The 23929-nt window shown below is 41.3% G+C and overlaps 1 protein-coding gene across 1 annotated transcript in view; it reads left to right on the plus strand.

Moving 5' to 3' along the window:
- Positions 1-23929, plus strand: part of AFF2 (ALF transcription elongation factor 2) — a 482377-nt gene that overhangs the window by 288370 nt on the left and 170078 nt on the right. The window contains exon 4 of the mRNA XM_068532924.1: positions 5424-5468. Within this exon, the coding sequence (XP_068389025.1) occupies positions 5424-5468 (45 nt within the window). The remainder of the gene's footprint in view (positions 1-5423; positions 5469-23929) is intronic.

A 23929-nucleotide genomic window follows, 5' to 3' on the forward strand; every position in this document is an offset into this window, starting at 1 on the left:
CTGTCTGCAGTTTATGTTAACTGTTCCCGTTTAACCATAGACTCATGAATACAAACTAGAATAGGGACGGGTTAAGGTGAGGCAGGAAGCAAGGGACAGAAAGATCTTAACCTGAACTGGGTTCGTCCTTTTCCAAATTGGAAAACGGGGACTCCCTGGATGGGGGGGGGGGGTGGAATAAAGGGGTCTCAAAGCGAGTGCAAATAGGAACTTCAGAGGCTGCTGCTACTTGTTTGGACAAATGACCGATGATGGGGATTAAACATTTTAAAAAGCCGGAAAACTCATTTGCTACTAGAATATCATAACCTGAGTTTTCATTTTGTTAGTAATGCCGTGTCAGGGGATCTCTGTCTGGTCAGTCAGTCATGGGGATGAACGGGGCAATTTGTTAATGAAAATACAAATGGAATTAAGTTTGGAAGCTGCCAGCGGTGTCAGTCGTGGATATTGTTTAACTGGGCCGGTAGCATGGATTTTGGTGTTAGTGATGTGTCACTCAGTGTCACTTGCACTTGTTAGGAGAATCCAAGCGTTCACTGGCAATTAAACTTGCAATTTGTGAGTTTTACTGGGCGAAGTCTTTGTCAAGGTGGAACATGCCTAGAATAGTGGACTTAGATGGCCAGGTTTTGTGGGAAAACTTCAGGGTGATTTTAGAAAAAAAAAAAAAAAGACCTCTTTTCCCTCGCAATCACTTAATAAAAATGTACTCAGAGACACGCATCTCGCTCTACTGGGTTAACCATGTGATGATCATGATTCTTTTAATGTTTTACATGAATCTTCGTGTTCTCTATCAGTGTCTCTCAATGCCACAATCAGGGTATTTTTGATATCTTGTATTACCCTAATCGCCAAGAAGTATGCTCCAAACTGATTAATTCCAGAATGATTAAAACATCCTATGCAATTCATTTATTGTTGCTGCAGTTAATTGAATATTTGATGATTTAAAGGTACCCTGATTATTTCCTAAGATATGTCTTTATCACCAGGCAGTTGATCTGCGCGTGGTCCCCGTGTGGCTACATGGGGTGGCAGCCCGCACTGTCACACGCCGAGAGGGTAGGCACTCGGGAGGGCTCTCAGTCAACTCAGCACCTGCCCGATGGGTGCCTGCCTTCCCTGGCCCTTAGAGGACCCCATCCGTGCCCAGCCCGAGAGGGTCGTCTGGGGCCAGCAGTGAGAGCACAGCCTCCCCGGGCGGCGTGCAGCTCGCTTTCTGCTCCCGGAGGAGGGGGCGGAGAGGGGGATGCACGAGATTGCCGGCTCTGAGTGGCTAACTTGCGCTTTGTGGACTCTCTGAATACTCAAGAGTGCATTGAAAGGGAGGCGAAGGTGGCTCCGGAATTAAGCGGCAGCTTGGCAACTCGTCAGGCGGCAGTTCTAATCCCAGTGTCACCACTACTTCTCCTCCTGTCTCCTGTCACACCTGTCCGAGTGACCCCTCCATAGTTCCTGCGAGAGGACGGGACTGTGAGAGACAGACTGACAGACAGACAGAGCAACTAGGCAGCCGGGGCTGAGCCCCAGCCTGAGCCCGGCTTCTGCCCAGAGCGCAGCGTGAGTGACCTGGGTGCCGTCCCGCAGGGGGCTCCGAGCCTGCAGCGGCCTCAGGTGGCCCCGGCACTGCTCGGCCATGTCCGATCCTTGGCCTCTCACCCCCTTGTGGGCCGAGGACTGCGAGGGGGACCTCGGCGGCTGGGACCTCCTGTCGGACATGGCTCTGTCCGTGAACCCGGTAGGTACCCCTGACACCCAAGTCAGACCTCCTGTTCCGTATTGTCTGTTTCCCCTGTAAATGTTTGTCTCCCCCAATGTGCGTGGAGTCTCGAAGGCAGAAATTATGTTGTCTTCGGTGTCTTTAAATCCTCCCCTTGGCACCATCCTGAGCACAGTGTGAGCTCAATCAGGATTTGTTGTCTAAAGAAGTAAATGGGAGAACTGATGAATAGGCGGACGGGCGAATGAATGCGATCCTATTACCCTTGTCACCACCTTACAATGTATGTCCCAGTGGGTCTCAATTGTTTGTTTTCCCGTCCCATCTAGACATTTAACTCCGAGAGAAAGAGGCCAAGTCTGATGGTTCTTTGTGTCACCGACCCCCCTCGCCCAGCACTGTTCTAGGCACAGAGGAGATGCTCGCTGGTTAATTCAAAAGCACTTGCAGGGGGGGAAAAAAACCACTTGCGGCTCAAATGAGTTGTCTTGCGGTGAAAAGAGCAGCGGGGCAGGGCTAGATGACTTTGCGGGACTGGTGACTCCATGTCAATGCTGGATTCCAGTATTTTCTAAAAAAGAAAAAAAAATCTGCACCCTCGGTATGGATGCATATTTATTTGACTGTCCGTGTCGGCAGAGTTCTTCCGCAGAGTCCACAACTCTTTCTATTTTGACAGCATTTCCCCATAAGGAAACGGATATTTATAATACCAGGTGTAGCGATGATATTTGCGGATGGCAAGAGTGAGTCAGATCTTACCTCGTGCAGACGAGAAGACTGGGCTTCGTAATAAAGCAGTGAGGAGACCAGCAGGGCAGGGGCTAATGACCCAACGCACCATGAGGGGCTTTGCAGGTTACAAAGCGCGTTCACATACCTTATTTCATTTGCTGCTCGCAGAAACCCTTGTGAGATTTGAAAGGAGCAGGTATTACTATTATCGTCCTTTTATTTTACTCGGTTTTATTTTATAGTTGGGCGAACTGGAACTCAGAGGGGTGGTAAGGTTGTGAAGTCCTGTTCCCAAGGGGAAGGACCAGCCTCCCACCCAACTTTTGAGACTCATAGGCAAATGTTCTCGCTGTGTCTGCATGTGGCTGATAACTTTTTTCCCACTTTTATTTCAGAATTAACATTTGTGTGTTTGTGTGGCAAAGGGAAAACAAAGACCTTTTCCTGAGAGTTGGGCAGCCCAACAAATACAGTGTGACAACCACACTGAAGATTTAAGTCTTGGCTGTAATCATTTTGACCTTTGTGTTTGGGGAAGGTATATGTTAGAAGTTCAACAACTGTCTTGGAAAATACGGTTGCTAGAGCCTTGAGCAATGGAATGAGATTTTTTTTAAAATTTATTTACTTAGTTAGTTTTGGCTGCGTTGGGTCTTCGTTGCCACGCGCGGGCTGTCTCTAGTTGTGGCGAGCGGGGGCTGCTCTTCATTGCGGTGGCTTCTCTTCATTGCGGTGGCTTCTCTTGTTGCGGAGCACGGGCTCTAGGCACGCGGGCTTCAGTAGTTGTGGCACAGGGGCTCAGTAGTTGTGGCTCGCGGCGTTAGTTGCTCCGTGGCATGTGGGATCTTTCTGGACCAGGGCTCGAACCCGTGTCCCCTGCATTGGCAGGCAGATTCTTAACCACTGCGCCACCAGGGAAGTCCTTGGAATGAGATTTTATTTGATGTTAAGAATAATCAGTTGAGTTCTGTAATCCTGTAATATGTTAGACCAGCCTCTCTTAGTGTATATTCTGCAAACACCCATTCTATGGAATGGCGATCATTGTTAACTGGGGAAAAAAAAACACATGAAAACTAAAAACCCAACAATCAATAGTCAAAAAAGTTGGGAACATGCTGCTTTAAACCAATTACATAGGTGTCTCAGAGCCTTTAAGTTGCATCACGGGTTGCCAAGAGGGGGATGGATGGCAGCGTTTCCCATACTTTTTTGGACATGGAACCTTTCATTTTGCAGGACTGGTGTCCATGGGATGTTCTGCTTTATAGTACTTACCATGGTAACAATCGTCCATTACCTATGTGATTCTTCACACCCGCCTTCTTCCTGAGTCTACAAACTCCGTGAGGGAGGAAACTGTGTCTCCTTTTGCTTCTTTCCATTGTGTCTTTGCCGATCACAAGCCTGGTGGCACAGTCCCTGGCCCTCAAAGAATATTTGTTGAATGAATGAATGAATGATCTCTGCTAGACCAAACCACGTGTGGTTCCCTATCAGGAGCCTGCATTTAAGGTTCTTTACCATGTCTGCCCAGGCAATTTGTCAGCCTTTCCTTCTCCTGTTCTTTCCGCTCAGTATTAGAGTATTCGTGTTCTTGGAAGGGTGACTGTATAATTTGTCGTCCGAATCAGGACATTTTTGAGGGTGAAAAGGGACACTGTCAGTAATGACAGCAGAATAACATGTGTACACTGGAACCACACTGGATAACCCAGGCTGGATGGCCCCCTCATTATTGTTGACTCTCTAATCCCCACTAGGGAGTTTATGCTGCTTGGAGCAGGGACTTTTACATGGAGTAGGTAGTCAAGGTAGTCAATAAATATTGGTTGAAATAAATGTATGTACAGTAGTGACTGTTACGCTCATTTAAGATTTACTGATGATTGTAACATGTATTTTTTAAGATTGAGGGAAACTGGCGCCATATTCTCTTCCCCATTTCCTCAAATATAGTTGTGTTTACACCTTAATCTATCAGGGTAACTAGGGGATTAGGACTTAATTGCCCTTGCGAGAGGCCTGGAACCTACAGCCTCTCTGGCAGTGCTGTCTTTACAGGACTGGCCTTTTACCTCCCAAGGCAGTGAGTGAAAGAGACCAATGGTCTCCCTACTGGAACTGGAGGGAAGTGGAGGTGATCAGATTGCCATCGTGGAGCAGGTGAAGGTGTGAAGGAGAGAGTTTGGAAGGTTTGGGGGATGCCCGTACCTGCACAGGTGACATCACACCTGGTAGACCTTCCTCCAGCTGGTGGTCCCACCCTCAGGTCCCTCATCAAGCACAGCTTTAGAGCTGGTGTTTCACTTTGGCATTTGGCTTCTTGCTTTCACTGACTATGGAGCTCCTGAAGGAAAGGGCATGTGCCAGACGCAGAGTCAGTACTCGGTACAGTTCTGCTAGTTGCTTGAATTTTGATTGATTAGGAAGGTGTCACACTGAGGAAAAAAGCTCAAGGCATTCACTTTGTATATTTGTGAGATTCTCTCTGTAGGCATCTGATTGGACTCCTGAGTTAAAAGGGGACTTCAATTAATCACAGAAGTGTTTTCATATAGGCGTCCTCTTTTACAAATCTGTGATTATGAATAACATGGTAAAGTATGTCAGTGGGTGGAAGAGGCCTCAAAGATCAGGAAGGCGAGCTCCTTCTTTGGGTGGATGAGCGAAGTGAAGCTTGGGGGACAGGGGAGGATGGTTCCGTGTCCCAGAGCAAGTCAGTGACAGAGCCAGGCCCTCTCTGCATCTTGTACTGTGGTCTTACTGCTTCAGTAAAAGAAAACAAAATTGGCCGTTTGCAGATATTTACTGCTTTGTATTTAATAGGGGAAAAAACCGCATGTATAGCTATGTTTACTTCCTTTACAATTTTTCCTACAGGGTAAAATATTATACAGCATGCTTTTCTGAGAATAACTAGATTATGCTTAATTTTCTTTTTTTGTTCATTTTGTTTTAGGTGAGCCTTCCCAGTGACCCAAGCTGTGTTGAAGAAATCTTGCGGGTGAGTTTAAACCTTTATCTCTCTGCCTTTTAATAATGAAGCAGTCAATCTGCTTAAGCTGTTTAAAGTCATTCCTCTTCTGTTTCCGGGAGTGTCTCATTTCTTACCTGGTCTTCTTGCTCTCTAATCAAGCTAGTCTCCTGATCTCACCAAGCTTCTGTCGCCTTCTTGCGTCCTTCTGAGTCTTTCTTTTCAGGGCTGAACAGAGACTCACCACCTCCTTTAGGAAACGTTTCCTGTTCAAGCATCCTACCCGCAATCTTTGCCTTTCTGTTCTCTGGGATCTCAGGTCAGCCTCATTGCTGCCTCCTGCTATGTTGCTGATGGGACATGGTCATGGAGATTGTGGCCTACAATGAGGGGATGAGAAGTGGCAGGGTGGAGGGGAGGAGACGAGGAGAGACTTGAGAATGGTGGCAAGTTGTGGGAGATGGTACTAATGGGAGTGAACTGGTGCATGAGAGTGGCGCGGAGGCAGCACAGAGCTGCAAAAGGTAGCAATGACCTCTCCCAGAGTACACGATTAAACCAAAAGGAGAAACCAAAGCCAAGGCAGAGAAATGTATGTCCCGTCTCTGGCTGTTGGCATCCTAAGGCGTTGCGGTATATGAAGAATAGGAGTCATGGGAGTGAGTTCTCTCTCCACCATTTGTCACTTCTGTGATTTGGACAGATAACTTCATCTTTCTGAATCTCCCTTCCTTGTCTGTAAAAGAGGACAATAACGCCTGTCCTAATTCCCTTATAAGCTGCCGAGCGGTATCTCGATGCTCTTTACTATGAGAAATGATCAGTGTGGCCAGGAGAAAACCATGCTGGCTTTCCACTGGGGCAAGAAATCCATCTCTGTGCCGGGGGAAATTCTTCATCCCCTTTCCTCACCTCCCCAAGTCACCCCAACTCCCCCGACACTCTCCCTGGTAAGTGTTGGAAGCAAACCCTGTGAAAATGCAGCCAAAGGAATAAAAAGGAGTAGAAACCTGTTTACCATCGAGCTGAGCGGGCACCTGATTTCCCCAACTGTGGATATTCGTGCACCTTTTTCAGCCCAAGAACGTTGTTACTGACTGTTAGAGAGAGGAGTCCCATCCCTCTGATCAGAGATGAGACGATCTGAGTTAGGGGCGTGCTGGCCACTTCGGTAAGAGTCCAGGAACCCCTCCGTCATCTCTCCCTGGGATCCAAGGGCCGGGCGGGGGGAGTGTGGGCCGCCGCCATGAAATCCACAGCGTGATGCACCCTCGGAACCCAGCCGCTTGCTCCCTGCATCCCGCATCGGGTGGAGACGGTGCAGATGCACCAAATACACCAAATACTGTGAGGGTCTTGGCCACCTGCCTTTCAAAGAAAGGCGATGCTGAAAGAAACCTCTTCCTCTAGCCCCTACAGTAGTCTGGCTTTTCCAAATGAAGTCAGGGGTCTTTTCTGAACCCCAGAGGAATGCCAGACCCGTTTCAGAATCACCACCTCATTTGTGACAGTTGGAATTCTCCACTTCAGAGCAGCCTGGCCCTGGAGCCTAGGTGGCCCACACAGTGACTGAGCGAGGGGAGCCGGCCGGACACCTGGCAGAGGCTGGCGACTCCAGGCTGCTGGAGAAGCCACTTAGAGAAACAACAGAATGTCACTTAAACGCGCAAAGAAAAGAAGTAGTTGCCTTAATAAGCTCATAAAAGGTAGCTCCCTTTGAGAAAGTAACAAAAGTCTTTCTGTTGTTCTTGAAAGAGAATCTAGGGGAATGGGCTTTTTTTTTCTTTTTTTTCTTTTGAAGGGCTATACATTGTATAGAATTCTGGGCTTTTTGTTTTGTTTTGTTTTCTCGACAATACCATTAATGAGTGGGCTTTCCTTTATTTAAGAATGACATGTTTCAGTCTCCATGCTTGGAATAAAAATCAGCTTTCTGAAGTCTATGCCTCAGATTTTATGACTACTACTTAAAATTTTATAGACCACATTACACGGCACAACAGAGTGCTTGCTGGACATTTTTGTTATGGCACGTTCACGTTCCTGTTTGTCTGAGGGCCTTGGAGCCCTGCAGACGATCCCACAGTAAGTCTGTCGGTCACCTTGCTCCCCATCTGCCTCCTCCTCGCGGGGGCGGAGGGGGGAGATACCTTTCCTCTTTCTCGCCTCCTCTCCCTGACCCCCTCAGTGCTTTTCCAACCAAGCAGAGTCCAGAGCGAGGTCATCTTCTCTCCCTCGCTGAAGGGGACTCTGCAGAGGCAGGTGCTCTGGCCCAGGGGTGGGAAAAGCTGGCCGCCAGTTGGTCCTGACGTTCCATCACTTCCTAGCTGTGTGGCTTTTCAATTTCCTCGTCTGGAGAACAGGGGGGTCATTCTGCACCCTTGCACCCCCCTTCTTCCGCCGTGAACGAGTCTGTAATGTGTACACACCGCTGGCATGTGTAACGGGGAGAGAGCTTCGTCTGTCGGCTCGCCCAACTTTCCCACCTCCCCGAGTCCCCCTTTTGTCCCTCTACAGCCCAGCAGGCAAAGCCACTTCATCACACATTGGCACAGACCAAGTAGGACACGACTGGCCTCTCCCCTTCAGACCCACTTCTCTTTCCACGCGCTTCTGGTTCTCATTCTACCCGGGAGCCCACCTTGTCTGGTCTTCTGGGGCTGACTTGACCTGATATGACGAACTTATGTCCCTCTAGCACGTGACTGCCTTTCAGAGTACTTGAACCTCATTATCTTATTTTGATCATAGGAACCATGGGTAGTCCCTTATTATTGGCGTGGCCAAAAAGTTCGTTCGGGTTCTCCGGAAGCTTTTATGGAAAAACCCGAATGAGCTTTTTTGGCCAACCCAGTGTTTCAGGAAATCGGGGCCCAGAGAGGTTATACATGACCTGCCACCCTGGGTGAGGCTTGTATATGGCAGAGGCACAAGGAGAATCTGGTCTTCGCTTCGCACTATACCTGTCAACCACCCTGTCACAAACCTACAGTGAAAAGCCCTGGATTCAAAAAAAATTGCCTCAGATGCTTGGCAGACTTACTTCTAGCAACTTGAACTGGGAATACCAGCAAACCAACAAAATTTGAGCCGGTGTTAGGAATTAATTCTTTCTTCCGGACATCCTGAATATTTTCAAATCTCATTTCAAATAATAAAATAATAACAATAACAAATTACTGCTACTAATAAAAAAATAATAGTAGTAATGTGCCACTTTATGCAGGCAGAGTACTTAAGTACATTATGTCATTTACTTTTCACAACAGAACTAAAAGATTTTATTATTAGTTACTTGTTATGGAAACCCAGAGAGGTTGAGTAATTTGCCCTCAGGGCAAACAACCGGCTCTAACAATTCTCATGCTGCCCACTCCTTCCGTTCTCTGTTCCTGTTGGCTTACCTGAATCCATCCTTATTTCACAAGCTCCGGGTCTCTTTTATGAGTAACATTACAATGGCATCAACCAACAGTTCACTTCAGCTTCTGTTGTTTCCTTAATTCCTACACACTCAGTTATGCCAAAATAATTCCACGTAGTTTCTCCAACAAACCAGAATTCATCAGCCCACAACACCTTTCCTGCCACCTGCCCTTCTTCCACAAAACAAGCTGTGGAAATTCAGCTGGCTTTGCTCCTTGTCAAGTATATTATTGCTTATTATAAATTTTACAGATCAGAAACTTAAAGGCAGCAATCTGTGCAGCCCAGCCCAGCCTGCGTACCTGTTTCCATCAGCATGCCGTTTTCTCTTTAGACTCAAGCTACCCTCAAGTACAAACAGAAGTGAAAAATAATAATAACTCTGGCCCTAGTGATGGCGTTCTGCAGTTACAATTCATCTGTCATATGAGGGATTCCTAAGCTGCTCATATGTAATAATCTGGGCCGCAGTGGCGGCTTCTTTTCTAGCTCTGCAGGGTTTTATGGGTCCTAGAGTAATCATTTCTGGAAGAGTTAAGCCAAGGAGAGCAGTCTGCACTAAATGCTACTAGCTGAGGATGGATGTTCAATGATTATTTCTTCTGCAGTGGTATGATTTATTTGTTCTTAGCAAGAATTGACTTAAAAATATCAACAGACTATCAATTAAATCCTTTCTAGAGTCACAAATGCAGATACAGCACTTCTCTTAGATTTGACGCCGAACAGATTGTGTTTCCTAGCTAAGTACCTTCCGTAGTTGATAATTTCATAAGCAAACATCTGTATGGGTAATTCACTGTTTATGAGGGATGCTGAATTTGCTAGCTAGGGTTTAGGGAACTTGATTTGATAAACTGTCGTCTTACAGATCTCTCCCTGCCATATGGATCAGGTTTGTAAACACCGGCATGGGCACCTCTTTTGATTGCAGCGTGATCTCTGTTTACAGCATTCTAAATTATGGCAATTCTGCTTATTAGGTCTATGTTTAAGTGCACAGTTTTAGTGTGGAAAGAACTTACCAAATAATTAGAGGACGACCATGTACAGTACTTGCTAGTTTTTACTTTTAAAGGGGAAACGAATGAAAAAGCCCATCTTAAGAGTGAGAAAAAAAATGGATTGGGGAGCAAAATTGATCAGACAATTACGTCTGAAAGGAATTTTGATTATATTATCATAACTATGCAGCATAATCAAGCACCTTTCAGTAGAATTTCTTTGATAAATTTAACCAATAATTAGGCAATTGATTTTATATCCTGTCAAATTAATGTATAAATAATGTTCAAATTGGAATCATGCAAACGATTTTCTATTTCTATAGCCGTCTTAAATACTAATCCTCCTAGGATGATTCAAAAAGCATCTATCCTATTCTGGTGTGGACTTTCAAAATTATAGTTTCTTGAAATAGTAATATAGTGTTCCATCCAAGAAAGACAACAACTGCTAAATATAATTTAGACTATAATTAACATTAACACTGATGGAGTCAAATAAACGGACTAACTAATGATTGCACCCTCTGCTATTCTGATGACTAGTTCTTACCTAATGACATTGGGAAATATGTAAATTTGTCAGCAGGTGAAAATGCCCTTGACTGGGTAAATTATGTGGAGTATTACCTTTTCTGAAGCTAACTCAGAGCACTAATGGACTTAATACATAGCATGCATGTGTGAGGTGAGCTATTCATGGAACCAAATTAGCCCATAAGAGATATTACCCATTATTTGCCTCCCAGTAATCATTTCCTCCTTTCTCACAGAAGAAAGATGCTAAATTTAATTATAACAACTATTATGTGAACAATGTAGGTAAGCCATCCAGCGGGCTTCCAAATGCACTTAGAGCCTGTAAAGCAGTTTAAATATTTTCATGTGGAATCTGGGGGTTTGCAGCTAGTGTATGATGTGAATTTTAAATGATTATCCAGACGTCATTGGGTAAATGAGTAACGTGGGTAACGAGGTGACTGGCCCAGTGAATCATGGGAACCTGTCAAACCTGGGACATGTCAGGGAAGAGATGATGTCAAATACCAGTAACTTAGCAACTCAGCATTTAGCTGTCCAGGGAGCGAGCAAGAGTAGTAAGCCCTTTAAAATAGCTGAGTAAATATATGAGTCCCTATATATCTTGGGTGTGCTATAAAAATAAGCCTGTTTTCTGTCAACTGGTTTCTTTTTGCGAATACGGTGATTTATTATTTTCTATTGAGTTGAATGAAAGCAGGTGAGATTTTAAGCCACGTGTACAATTTACACCTGCTTTCTGTATCTTGGACGTACAGGGAGGGTAATGAAACAATGTACTAGTTTGCCAAAAAGCAGTCTAGGCATATCTGAAAGAAGTAATAGCTTCCAACTGTTGTTTAAGAACCAGTTTTTTTGTCCTGGCTGTGCTAGCGGGATTGGGTTGGGGAAAAATTTCTAATGCAAGGAGGTTAACCACTCCATGTGCATCTGTGTAAAGGTAAAACCAGTGTCTCTGGAAAATGCATGGAGAAAGTAGCCTCTCAGAATCAATTTGGTAGGCATCTTCCAGTTTTGAAATGAAAGCACAAAACAAGGCTTGCCCCGTTCTCTTGTTACTCACCAAAAGCGTTATGGAGAATGAGAAAAAGAAATGTAAACTCCGTAATTGCTCTAACCAGGAGACATCCATAAGCCTAAATCACTATTTTGTAAAGATCAAACAGGGAAGAATCCAAGAGATGATTCCCACGGTCATGGACCTGGGGCATAGATGATGAAGCACTGATGTTCAGTATAAGAGGCACACCACAAAAGGCAAAAAAGATATTGCAATAATGGGCATGGGTGTGAAGGTTTGTGATGGGAGCTTCCGTGGACCAACTCTGAGACATGCGTATTTTGAGAAGTAGGAAAGGCAGAACTGGATGAGAAATTACATAACTAATCCACATCCGTGGAAAGCACGTTGTTGCTGAGGCAAGGTGGAAGAGAGCCAGAGGCTGCTTTGAGAGCAGCTTGCAGAGCGTCTCTTGATAAGGCAGAAGTAAAGGCCGAAGCACTGGGTGACACACCCTGGTGTTCAGAAGAGAATTCCTGCTAGTCTGGTAATATTAAGCCATGGCCGCCACTGCCACAAACATATCCTGCAAATAACTGATCCAGGAAGGATGCGTGTCCCTAAAAAATTAGTAATAATCAAAAAAGGAATCACTATGAGAGCTACGCAAAACTTTTAAAAAATAGCATATGAAAAAATGTAGCAAAAGAAACGTTGCTAGGGAACAAGTTAAAGCTATGACCAACGTAGTGGCATGAATTGTTTAAAAATGAAGCAGTTTTATCTAAAAAACAAGAGCCAAAGCAGTGATACAAGAGCTTAAAGATGCTATTTAAAAAGTACATAGATAAAGAACTGCAAAGGGATGGATTATGAACAGAAAATCATTAGAATTAGCACATTTAGGATCTGTTTTTTTTCTAAATGAAGGAGTAACGGCAATAAATAATTTGTTAGTTATCCTCATCAAGAAAAAAAGGGCAAAAACACAAATACATAAAACAAGGAATGATAAAGAGAAATAACCTCTCAGATACAGAGAAAATAAAATAATCACAAGTGGCAATTTACTCACCTCTGTACAAATAAATGTAAGCATGTAGTTGAGGTGGACGATTTTTCTAGTGAAATATAATTGACTGAGACTGACTCCAGAAAAGAGAAAATCTAAACAGATTTATCACCATCAATGAAATGGAGACTGGTCCCACCCATTACTGAAGTCATCACCCCCAGAAGGGGTTTCAGAGGAAAATTCAACCAAACCATTAAGGTATAATATAGCTCAACTGTTCTAGAACATAGAACAAGAAGCATTTGCAAAGTATTTTTTTAGAAAAGCTAAACTAGTACATAATATTGATACCAAAATCTTACAAAAACAGTATATAAAAAAGAAGATTACAGAGTAATATCACTTGTGAATATTGATGCAAATTTCCTTAATGAAATACTAACAAAGAGACTCAGATAGTATTTTAAAGGATATGCAGCATGACTTAGTGGGTTTTGTTCCAGGAATGTAAAGCTGGTTCAATATTAGGAAATCCATTAATGTGATGTCTTTTATGAATAGAATAAGAAAGAAAAAAAACTACATGATCATCTTTGTAAATGCTAAAATATACTTGACAAAACTCAACACTTACTCTTGATAAGACAGAAGAAGATGGAAACATCCTTAATGTGATAAGATATATCCATCTCAACCCAAAAGCTAGTGTCACATTTCACAGAGAAACTCTAGAGACATTTCCATTACAGTCGAGAAAAAAGATTAGGTATTCTTTATCATCCTTATTACTTAATATTGTTCTGGAGGTTGGCCAAGGTGATTAAACAAACTAAAGAAATAAGAGGTATTAAAATGGGAGAGAATGTGTAAAATGATTATTATTTGTAGATTATATATATTGCTTTCCTGAAAACCCCAAGAGAAGTAACCAAAATGATTATTATGAACAATACAATTCTGCAAAGTTTCAGTATGCAAAATAAATATATAGAAATTGTCTTTATATGTAAGGCAATCAACTAAAAGATATAATGGGCAAAAAGACTCCATTTATATCTTATGTGTTCATTTACAAGAAATGTGCCAGAGCTATATGAACACACTAAGTCACTACGAGAGATACCAAAGCATATTTAAACAAACGGAAAGTCATACCATTCTGAGATAGGAGAATGATATTTCAAACATTTCTATTCTCCCTAAGTTAATCTTGAATCCTTACCTCACACCACGCAACAATATTAGTTCCAGATGTATGAAAGATTAAAAACAAACTCATAAAATATTAGAAGTAAATATGGGAGAATTTCTACATTTTTCATTTCCTGCCTGTCTCCTGATAAGCTGGCAGGGGTAGGAGGCAGTCAGGGGAAAGTTCAGATGTTTGAGGAGATTGGAGAAGGTTTGAAATAGTCATTGAAAGGGAGAGAGGGAGCAATCTAAGGGATACAGTAAGATTATGAGGCAATGTCAAGGGTCGGGTGATCCTGAAGACGTGAAGTTTGCACAGGTTCCAATCTGTAGATTGTGTGATTTTCTCCAGCAGTGCTTAGCTCATTACCCAGAGACCACTGATTAATGGGTCAAGGGCAACCTGGAGGCCTCAGAGAGGTTGAATAAATTCCCCCCAAGTCACATAATCATACAGCTACTAAGCAGATGAAACAGGATTGGAACTCAGGTTGGCCTGAACTGAATGTACACACTAATAATAATATCAAACAATTACATAGCAGTTTTTTGTACCTGGCACTGTTCTAAGGATTTCACATATGGTAACTCATACAATCATCATACCAATGCCAGGGAGCAAATACTATTATCACCCCCCTGATACGGATAATGAAATGGAAGGACTTTGGGCTTAAGTGACTTTCCAAGTTCAACAGCTAACCAGTGGCACAGCCAAGATCTCGACCCAGGCAGTCTGGCTTCAGAATCCATGCTGTTAACCGTTACGCATTCTGCTTTTCACCATGAGGATACAGGGATGAAAGAGTAGGTTTTAAGTGATTATTACAGAGCACAGACCCTGACCCACTGGATAACAATAAAGCTAGGTGAGATTGCTAATAATGCCACAGGTCAGAATCAGGAAACCAGCTTACCAGATGGACTAAATCTGATAAGATGAAGTTTCATAGGAGTATAACTATATGGTAATTCACTTGAGTCCACCAGTGTTTAGAGTAGACGTACATTGCTGCCTAAAACTGTATTAATTAAAGACAAGTATCTAGAGCAGGGCTTTTCCTGTAAAGGAAAACTTTTCCTGTAAAGAGCCAGATTATAAATATATTTGGCTTTTTAGGGCATATGTTCTCAGTCTCAACTACTCAACTCTGTTGTTTTAGCATGAAAACATCCATAGACAATATGGAAAAGAATGCTGGTGACTGTGTTGCAATAAAACTTTATCTACAAAAACAGTCAGTGGGCCAGATTTGGCCTGGGAGAGGTAGTTGGCTGACCCCCAATCTAGAACACCTAGAAATAAGAGGGGGATAGATCCCCTCTGCTTTGTTCTACTTAGACCACACTTGGCATGTGGTATTGATTTCTGGCCAGCACATTAAAAAACTTAACATTCAGTAAAATTTAGCTTTTATTTTTTAGTTACCATCCTTTGAGTTTTAACATATGCACAGATTCCTGTAATCACTACCTTTAACAGAACACAGAACAATTCCAACATCCCAAAGAGTTCCTTCACATTACCCTTGTGCAGTCAGACTCTTCTCCCCACCCCCAAACTCTAGCAACCACTGACCTCTTCTCTGTCCCTACAGTGTTGCCTTTGCCAGAGTGTCATATAAACAGAATCATACAGTAATGTAAACTTTCCGTAGTGAGTCTTTCACTCAGCATATGACTTTGAAATTCATTCAGGTTGTTGCATGCAGCAATAGTTCATTACTTTCTGAGTAACAATCCATTACACAGATACACCACAGTTTGTTTATCCATTCACCTATTGAAGAATATTTGGGTTGTTTCTAGGTTTTGTTGTGATTATTAATAATGTTGCTATCAATAATCATGTACAGAATTTTGTGTGGACATATGTTTTCATTTATCTTGGGTATATACCTAGGAGTGGGACTGCTGGGTCAAGTGTATGTTTAAACTTATAAAAAAGTGCTGAATTGTTTTCCAGCGTGGCTGTACCATTTCCAGAGTGGCTGTATATATGAGACTCAGTTGTTCACATCCTTGCTAGCCCTTGATCTTATTGTTATTTTTTAATCTAGCCTTTCTAATAGGTGTATAGTGGTATATCACTGTGGTTTTACATTGCATTTCACAAATGACAAATGATGTTGAGCATCTTTTTTCATTTTTGTATATCTTCTTTGATGAAGTGGCCATTCAGATCTTTTGCCCATTTTTTTTTAAAATTAATTAATTTATTTATTTTAGCTGTGTTGGGTCTTCATTTCTGTGCGAGGGCTTTCTCTAGTTGCGGCGAGCGGGGGTCACTCTTCATCGCGGTGCGCGGGCCTCTCACTATCGCGGCCTCTCCCGTTGCGGAGCACAGGCTCCAGACGCGCAGGCTCAGTAGTTGTGGCTCACGGGCCCAGTTGCTCCCCGGCATGTGGGATCTTCCCAGACCAGGGCTCGAACCCGTGTCCCCTGCATTGGCAGGCAGATTCTCAACCACTGCGCCACCAGGGAAGCCCACTTTTGCCCATTTTTTAAAATTTATTTTTATTGCGGTAACATTGGTTTATAACACTATATAAGTTTCACGTGTACCATATTATATTTCTACTTCTGTATACACGACAGCATGCTCACCACTAAATATTTCATTTCCATCCATCACCATACAGTCAATTCCCTTTACCCATTTTGCCATCCCCGTGCCCTGCCCCTTCCCCTCTGGTAACCACTACTCTGTTCTCTGTATCTATATATTTGTTTTTGTTTGGTTTGGTTTTTAAAATTCATTTTGTTGTTTGTTTGGGTTTTTTAATATTCCACGTGAGTGAAATCATATGGTATTAGTCTTTCTCCATCTGACTTATTTCACTGAGCATAATACCTTCAAGGTCCATCCACGTTTTCGCAAATGATGAGATTTCATCTCACGGCTGAGTAGTATTCCACTGTATATATGTTCCACGTCTTTATCCATTCCTCTGTTGATGGACACTTAGGTTGCTTCCATATATTGGCTATATAATAATGTGGCAGTGAACATAGGGGTGCATATATCTTTTCAAATTAGTGTTTTCATATTCTTTGGATAAATATCCAGAAGTGGGATTCTGGATCATATGGTAGTTCTAGTCTTCATTTTTTGAGGAATCTCCATGCTGTTTTCCATAGTGACTACACTAATTTACATTCCCACCAGCAGCACATAAGTGTTCCCTCTTCTCCACGTCCTTGCCGACACTTGTTATTTCTTGCCTTTTTGATAGTAGCCATTCTAACAGGCATGAGGTGATATCTCATTGTGGTTTTGATTTGCATTTCCCTAATAATTAGTGATGTTGAACATTTTTTCAAGCGCCTGTTGGCCATCTGTATGTCTTTGGAAAAATGCCTATTCGACTCCTCTACCCATTTTAATTGGTTGTTTGGTTTTTTGTTGTTGAGTTGCGTGAATTCTTTAGGTATTTCTTATATTAACCCCTTATCAGATATGTGATTTGCAAATATCTTTTCCCATTCAGTAGGTTGTCTTTTCATTTTGTTGATGGTTTCTTTTGCTGGGCAGAAGTTTTTTGTTATGATATAGTCTCAATTGTTTATTTTTGCTTTTGTTTCCCTCGCCTGAGGAGACATATCCAGAAAGATGTTGCTAAGACCAATATCAAAGAGTGTATTGCCTATGTTTTCTTCTAGGATTTTTATGATTTCAGGTCTTCCATTCAAGTCTTTAATCCATTTTGAGTTGATTTTTGTATATGGTGTGAGACAGTGGTCTAGTTACTTTTTTTGCATGTGACTGTCCAGTTTCCCCAACACGATTTATTGAGGAGACTATCCTTTTCCCATTGTGTGTTCTTTGCTCTTTTGTTGTAAATTAATTGTCCATATGTGTATGGGTTTATTTCTGGGCTCTCAATTCTGTTCCATTGATCTGTGTATCTGTTTTTTCTGCTAGAACCATGCTGTTTTGATTACTATAGCTTTGTAATATAGTGTGAAACCAGGGGGTGATACCTCCAGCTTTGCTCTTTTTTTCTCAACATTGCTTTGGCTATTTGGGGTCTTTTGTGGTTCCATATAAATTTTAGAATTTTTTGTTCTATTTCTGTGAAAAATGTCCTTGGGATTTTGATAGGGATTGCACTGAATCTATAGATTGCTTTAGGTAATATGAAAATTTTAACCATGTTAATTCTTTCAATGCATGAGCATGGAATAGCTTTCCATTTCTTTGTGTCTTCTTCATTTGCTTTCAACATTTCTTATAATTTTCAGTGTACAGGTTTTTCACCTCCTTGGTTAAATTTATTCCTGGGTATTTTATTCTTTTCGCTGTGATTGTAAATGGAATGGTTTTCTTAATTTCTCTTTCTGCTAGCTCATTGTTAACATATAGAAATGCAACAGATTTTTGTATGTTGATTTTATACTCTCCAGCTTTACTGTATTCATTTACTATTTCTAATAGGTTTCTGATGGAGTATTTAGGGTTTTCTATATGCAAAAACTTGCCACTTGCAAATAATGAGTTTTATTCTTCCTTTCCAATTTGAATGCCCTTTATTTATTTTTCTTGACTAATTGCTCTGGCTAGGACTTCCAGTAACAGTGGCCAGAGTGGGCATCCTTGTCTTCTTCCTGATTTTAGAGGGATAGCTTTCAGTTTTCCACCACTGAGTATGCTGTTAGCTGTGGGTTTGTCATATATGGCTTTTATTATGTTGAGGTACATTCATTCTATACTCGTTTTATTGAGAGGTTTTTTTTTGTAACAAATATGTGTTGAATCTGGTTAAATGCTTTTTCTAGATCTATTGAGATGATCATATGATTTTTATCCTTCATTTTTTTTTTAATGTGAGTATCACATGGATTGATTTATGGATGTTGAAGCATCCTTGCACCTCTGGAATAAATCCCACTTGATCATGGTGTATGATCCTTTTCAATGTATTGTTGGATTCTGTTTGCTGTATTTTGTTGAGGATTTTTGCATCTATGCTCATCAGAGATATTGGCCTGTAATTTTCTTTTTTGTGTTGTATTTGTCTGGTTTTGGCATCAAGGTAATGTTGGCCCCATAAAATCAGTTAGGAAGCATTCCCTTCTCTTCAGTATTTTGTAAGAGTTTGAAAAGGATAGGTATTAAATCTTTTTTGAATGTTTGCTAGAATTGGCCAAATTCTACCGAACTGTCTGGTCCTGGGCTTTTGTTTTTGTGAGAAGTTTTTGATTACTGTTTCAATCTCTTTTCTAACAATTAGTCTATATTCACGTTTTTTATTTCTTCATGATTCAGTCTTGGAAGGTTGTGTGATTCTAACAATTTGTCCATTTCTTCTAGGTTGTCCAATTTGTTGGTGTATAGCAGCTCATAATATTCTCTTATAATCCTTTGTATTTCTAGGGTATCCATTGTTATTTCTCCTCTTTCATTTCTGATTTTATTTATCAGAGCCTTTTCTCTTTTTTCTTAGTGAGTCTGGCTAAAGGTTTGTCAATTTAGTTTATCTTTTCAAAGAACCAGCTCTTAGTTTCATTGATCTTTTCTATTGTCTTTTCAGTCTTTTTTTCATTTACTTTTGCCCTGATGTTTATTATTTCCTTCCTACTGACAGTGAGCTCATTTGTTATTTGTTTAATTTCTCTAGGTTAGATTGTTTATTTGAGATTCTCCTTGTTTATTGAGGTAGGCCTGTATTGCTATAAACTACCCTCTTACTACTCCTTTTGCTGCATCCTACAGATTGTGGTATGTCATATTTTCATTTCCATTTGTCTTCAGGTATTTTAAAATTTCTCCTTTGATTTCTTCATTGATCCAGTAGTTGTTTAGTAGTGTGTTTTTCAATCTCAACATATCTGTGATTTTTCCATCTTTCTTCTTGTAGTTGACTTCTAGTATCATACCACTGTGATCGGAAAAGATGCTTGATATGATTTCAGTCTTCTTAAATGTATTGAGACGTGTTTTGTGCCCCAACATGTGGTCTGTCATTGAGGAACTTCCATGGGCACTTGAGAAGAATGTGTATTCTGCTGCATTTGGATGGAATGTCCTGTACAAACCTTTCAAATCCATCTGGTCTGGTGTTTTCATTTGTGGCCTCCATTTTCCTTGTTGACTTTCTATCTGGGTGATCTATACATTGATGTCAGTGGGTGTTAACATTCCCTACTATTACTGTGTTGCTGTCAATTTCTCCCTTTAGGTCTGTTAATAATTGCTCTGTATATTTTGGTATTCCTATCTTGGGTGCATATATATTAATAAGTGTTATGTCTTCTTGATAAATTGTTCACTTTACCATTATATAACGTCCATCTTCGTCTCTCGCTACTTTTTTTTGGCTTGGAGTCTGTTTTGTCTGCTATGAGTACGGCTACACCCACTTTCTTTTGGCTGCAATTTGCTTGCAGTATCATCTTCCATCCCTTCACAAACAGCCTTTACAACTGAGGTGAGTCTCCTGGAAGCAGCATATAACATGTGGGTTTTGTATTTTAAGCCATTCAGCCACTCTGTGTCTTTTGATTGGTGAATTCAATTCATTTACATTTAGGGCGATGAATGATAAATAAGGACTTAGTACTGCCATTTTATCTTATGTTTTCTGGTTGTTCTTTTTCCTTGTGTTTCTGTCTGCCATTTTGGTTTGGTGGTTTTCTATGACGTTTTTCTCAGTTTCCTCTTTTTTTTTGCTTCATGTCTCTGCTGTACATTTATGTTTTGTGGTTACCATGAGGTTTGTATAAAACATCTCATAAACAGAATAGTCCTTTTTCTGCTGATAGCATCTTATCTTCATTTGCCTATACACTTTCCATCCTTTTCCTCTTCTCTTTTGCTCATTTTAAAAATCAGGTTGTTTTTTATCTTATTGTTGAATTTGGGGAGTTCTTTTTGTATTTTGGATATAAATTTTTGGTCAAATATGTTATTTGAAAATATTGTCTCCCAGTCTGTGGCTTGTCTTTTCATTCCCTCGATGAGGCCTTTCTAAGAGCAAAATTTCTTAAGTTGATGAAGCCAAATTTATCATTTTTTTCTTTAATGGATTGTGATTTTTGGTGTCAAGACTATAAACTTGTTTAACCCAAGGTCATAAAAATTTTCTTCCATGTTTTGTTCTAAGAGTTTTATAGTTTAATTTTTTACATTTATGTCTTTCATCTGTTTTGAATTAACGTTGGTCTGTGGTGTGAGGTGTAGGTTGAAGCTTGTTTTGTTCATTGTGTTGTAGCACTATTTGTTGAGAAGACTATCGTTCACTATTGAATTGATTTTGCATTTTTGTAAAAAGTAGATTGACCTTATTTATATGGGTCTATTTCTGGACTCTGTAGTCTCTTCCATTGGCCCATGTCCCTGGCCTTTCACCAATACCATAATGTCTTGAATATTGTAGCTTTATAGTAAGTCTTAAAATAGGATAGTGTGACTCCTCCAACTTTGCTCTTTTTCTAAAATGGTTTGGCTATTCTAGTTCCCTTTCCTTTCCATATGCATTTTAGAAACATGTTGTCTACATTTACAAAGAATCCTGCTTGAATGCCTGTTAGCACTGCGTTACATCTATAGGTCAATTTGGGAAGAATTGACATCTTTACCTTGTTGTATCTTTCAATTCATGAATATGGTATTCCTCCCCATTTATTTAGGTTGGCCGCCCTGTTTTTAGAGGGACATTGATAATCTATCATTCTGTTTTGGGGAATGTATGCTTGGGGGAAATCCAAATCCCTAAAAACCTATATGAACATCATTACAACATTATTCGTAATAGCAAAAAAAAAAAAAAAAGCTACTATATATCCAACAATAGGGGAATAGTTAAGAAATTCTGAGTTATACACTCAAAAAAATAATTGACCATTAAAAAGGTGGCTTTGAGGATGATATAGCGACATGGGCAAAAACCTTACGATATAATGTTAAATGAAAAAACCAGAATATAACATTTTATGTGCTTAAATTTTGTAGCTATGTAAAAATATGAATAAAAGAAGCTAAAGGAAAATACTCTGAAATAATAGTTCTTATTGTGTTAGAGTGATAGGATTATGGGTGAGTGTTTTCTTTTCTAAATTTTCTCGATTTCTATAATTTACATTACTTTCACAAAAAGTTTTTTAAGAGGGATGCTGCTGAACTGAAATACATTTAGCAAAGAGTAAGCAGGATAGTGAGTGGATTCACAATCAGAATGGCTGAAGAGATAAGCTAACCAGAAGAAAATTGAACTAGAAGAGGGAGCAGGCCGAAGCTGCCCGAGGGAATTGTCATGTGGAAGCGAGACTCAGAGGCCGGATTTAGGCTAGGAAGCCTCAAATGGTGGAACCCCTGAGGGGCAGTTACAGGGGGATAGTATTTGAGCAATAAAAGGAAAAATGTTCTAGGGAGACATCATGGTTAAGAAAGAAGAGCTTGGCTCTTCTCACCAGCTAAACATTCTTGGGTAACTTAACCATTGTGGATCTCCTTTACAAAATTGAGATACTACTGCCTAATTTTCAGGATTAGTGGGAGGGTTGAATGAGGTGATGTAGGTGAAACCTGTAGAATAGTGCTTGGAACACCCAATGTTACCTCCTCCCTCTCTCTCTGATCCAACTGGTGGATCTAAGGACTGAAGGGAGGTGCGTTCTCGGTCACCAAAGGTATTCAAGCAGAGGTATTGTGCTTCCCCAGCACCTAGAGGTCGGTGTCAAACTCATCACTCTGTCCCTTTGCCCTAGCCCAGCATCTCCTCCTACACACACACACGTATACACACAAAGGTAACAAGTGTAGGTGTATAAAAAGTGCATAGAACAGGTACACTGTGTTTGTTGAATGACTTAAACTTGTAGAGGAATGGTTAGAGAAAACCACCTCATAGTGTTATTTTCACCCACCGACGGTAAAATTATTATTTGATTTTCCATGAAGATATTGTAAGTTAATAAGCAGATAATAGTGTTTAGTGAGTAGAATATTCATACAAATATTAGGCATTATAATGACTCCATTACTTATTTCTCCGAACAATATATTTAGCGTCGCTTTTTCTGCTAAGTTTTTCCATTGCCAATTATTATTTAATACCATTGCTGGAGCCTGTTTTTCCTATTGGTCCTCAAAGTACAATAATGTTGGCATTATCACTTTAAACAAGGCATTGATGAGAAGACAAGGTGGGACCCCCATATGCGCCTATAACCGGAGAGAAGAGAGATGGTACCATTCACTATGCTTATTATTATTGGGCTCACAAGAAAGAAGCTTCCATGAGATGTGTTGTTTCCTCCAGAATGAGTTTCCCAGACCTTTTTGTTGCTGGAAGCCTGTACGTTGCTGCCATCAAACACTCTCAGCCTCACAGCAAAAGTGGTGTCAAAACACAGCACACCCCCAAGGTCCTTCATCCCTGGGATGAACACGCTAACACCAGCAGACTCACCCAGCTCTCCCCTGGCACTAGGTTAATTAGAAATGGCCGAATCACGGCACACAGGGCAGCTGTTCTCCCCTTCTTGGCCAATCATAGACTCCTTGTTATTTCCAGTGATTCAGGCTTGGCAGAAGCTGGGGCCACAGTCAAGGCTCAGGGGTTCTGTCAGAAGCTCCAAGCAACTGGGGCAGGTCACCTCCGCCTGTATGTTCACGAGGATTCCTGAAGCCATGGCAGCTGCTCCCCTGCTCCTACCTGTCCTGACTTCTGAAGGTTCTCTTGCTCACAGAGCCCTGCATGATTGGAAAGGTTAGAAGTGGGCAGAGGAAGAAAGGTAGAAAGAAAATGACACTAGTTGTGTAGAAATCAAGGATGAGCCAAGAACAAAATATTGAAGGACAAAGAAGAAAAGGGGGAGAGATAAAGAAAGGAGCTTCTTGACCTGGTTTTTAAAAAAAAAAGAAAAAGAAAAAGCAATGGCCGGATCACAAAATAAAGAAAGAAGGCCCATCTAAAACTAAGGCAGACGAAAACATCATGGCTGTCTGGGTCTCCGACCATGTTTATTCAGTTTGCTCTCAACTTCTCAGGACCTGTTGTCACTGGAGGAAACCTGAGAACCTTGTCCACCTCAAACTCTGCAGTTTCTTTCCTGCTCTTTAATGCAGGGTCCCCATCACAGCCTCACACACCCAGCACTTACTATACAAAAGTGAATAGTGGTCTGCTACGGTGGCTCTACCCTGATTCTGTCGGAGTCTGGCCTGTGTTACAGAGTAAAGCCCACCCAGCGCCAGCCTTTGGGACAACTGGGATTAAGAAGAAAGCAATGTGGCAATGACACTGGACTGGGCATCAAGGGACCTTAAAGCTAGTCTTCAGCCTTCCACTACCTTATTTTATGACGCTCA

This window comes from Eschrichtius robustus, chromosome X, assembly GCF_028021215.1.
Source record: "Eschrichtius robustus isolate mEscRob2 chromosome X, mEscRob2.pri, whole genome shotgun sequence".
Classification (NCBI taxonomy): domain Eukaryota; kingdom Metazoa; phylum Chordata; class Mammalia; order Artiodactyla; family Eschrichtiidae; genus Eschrichtius; species Eschrichtius robustus.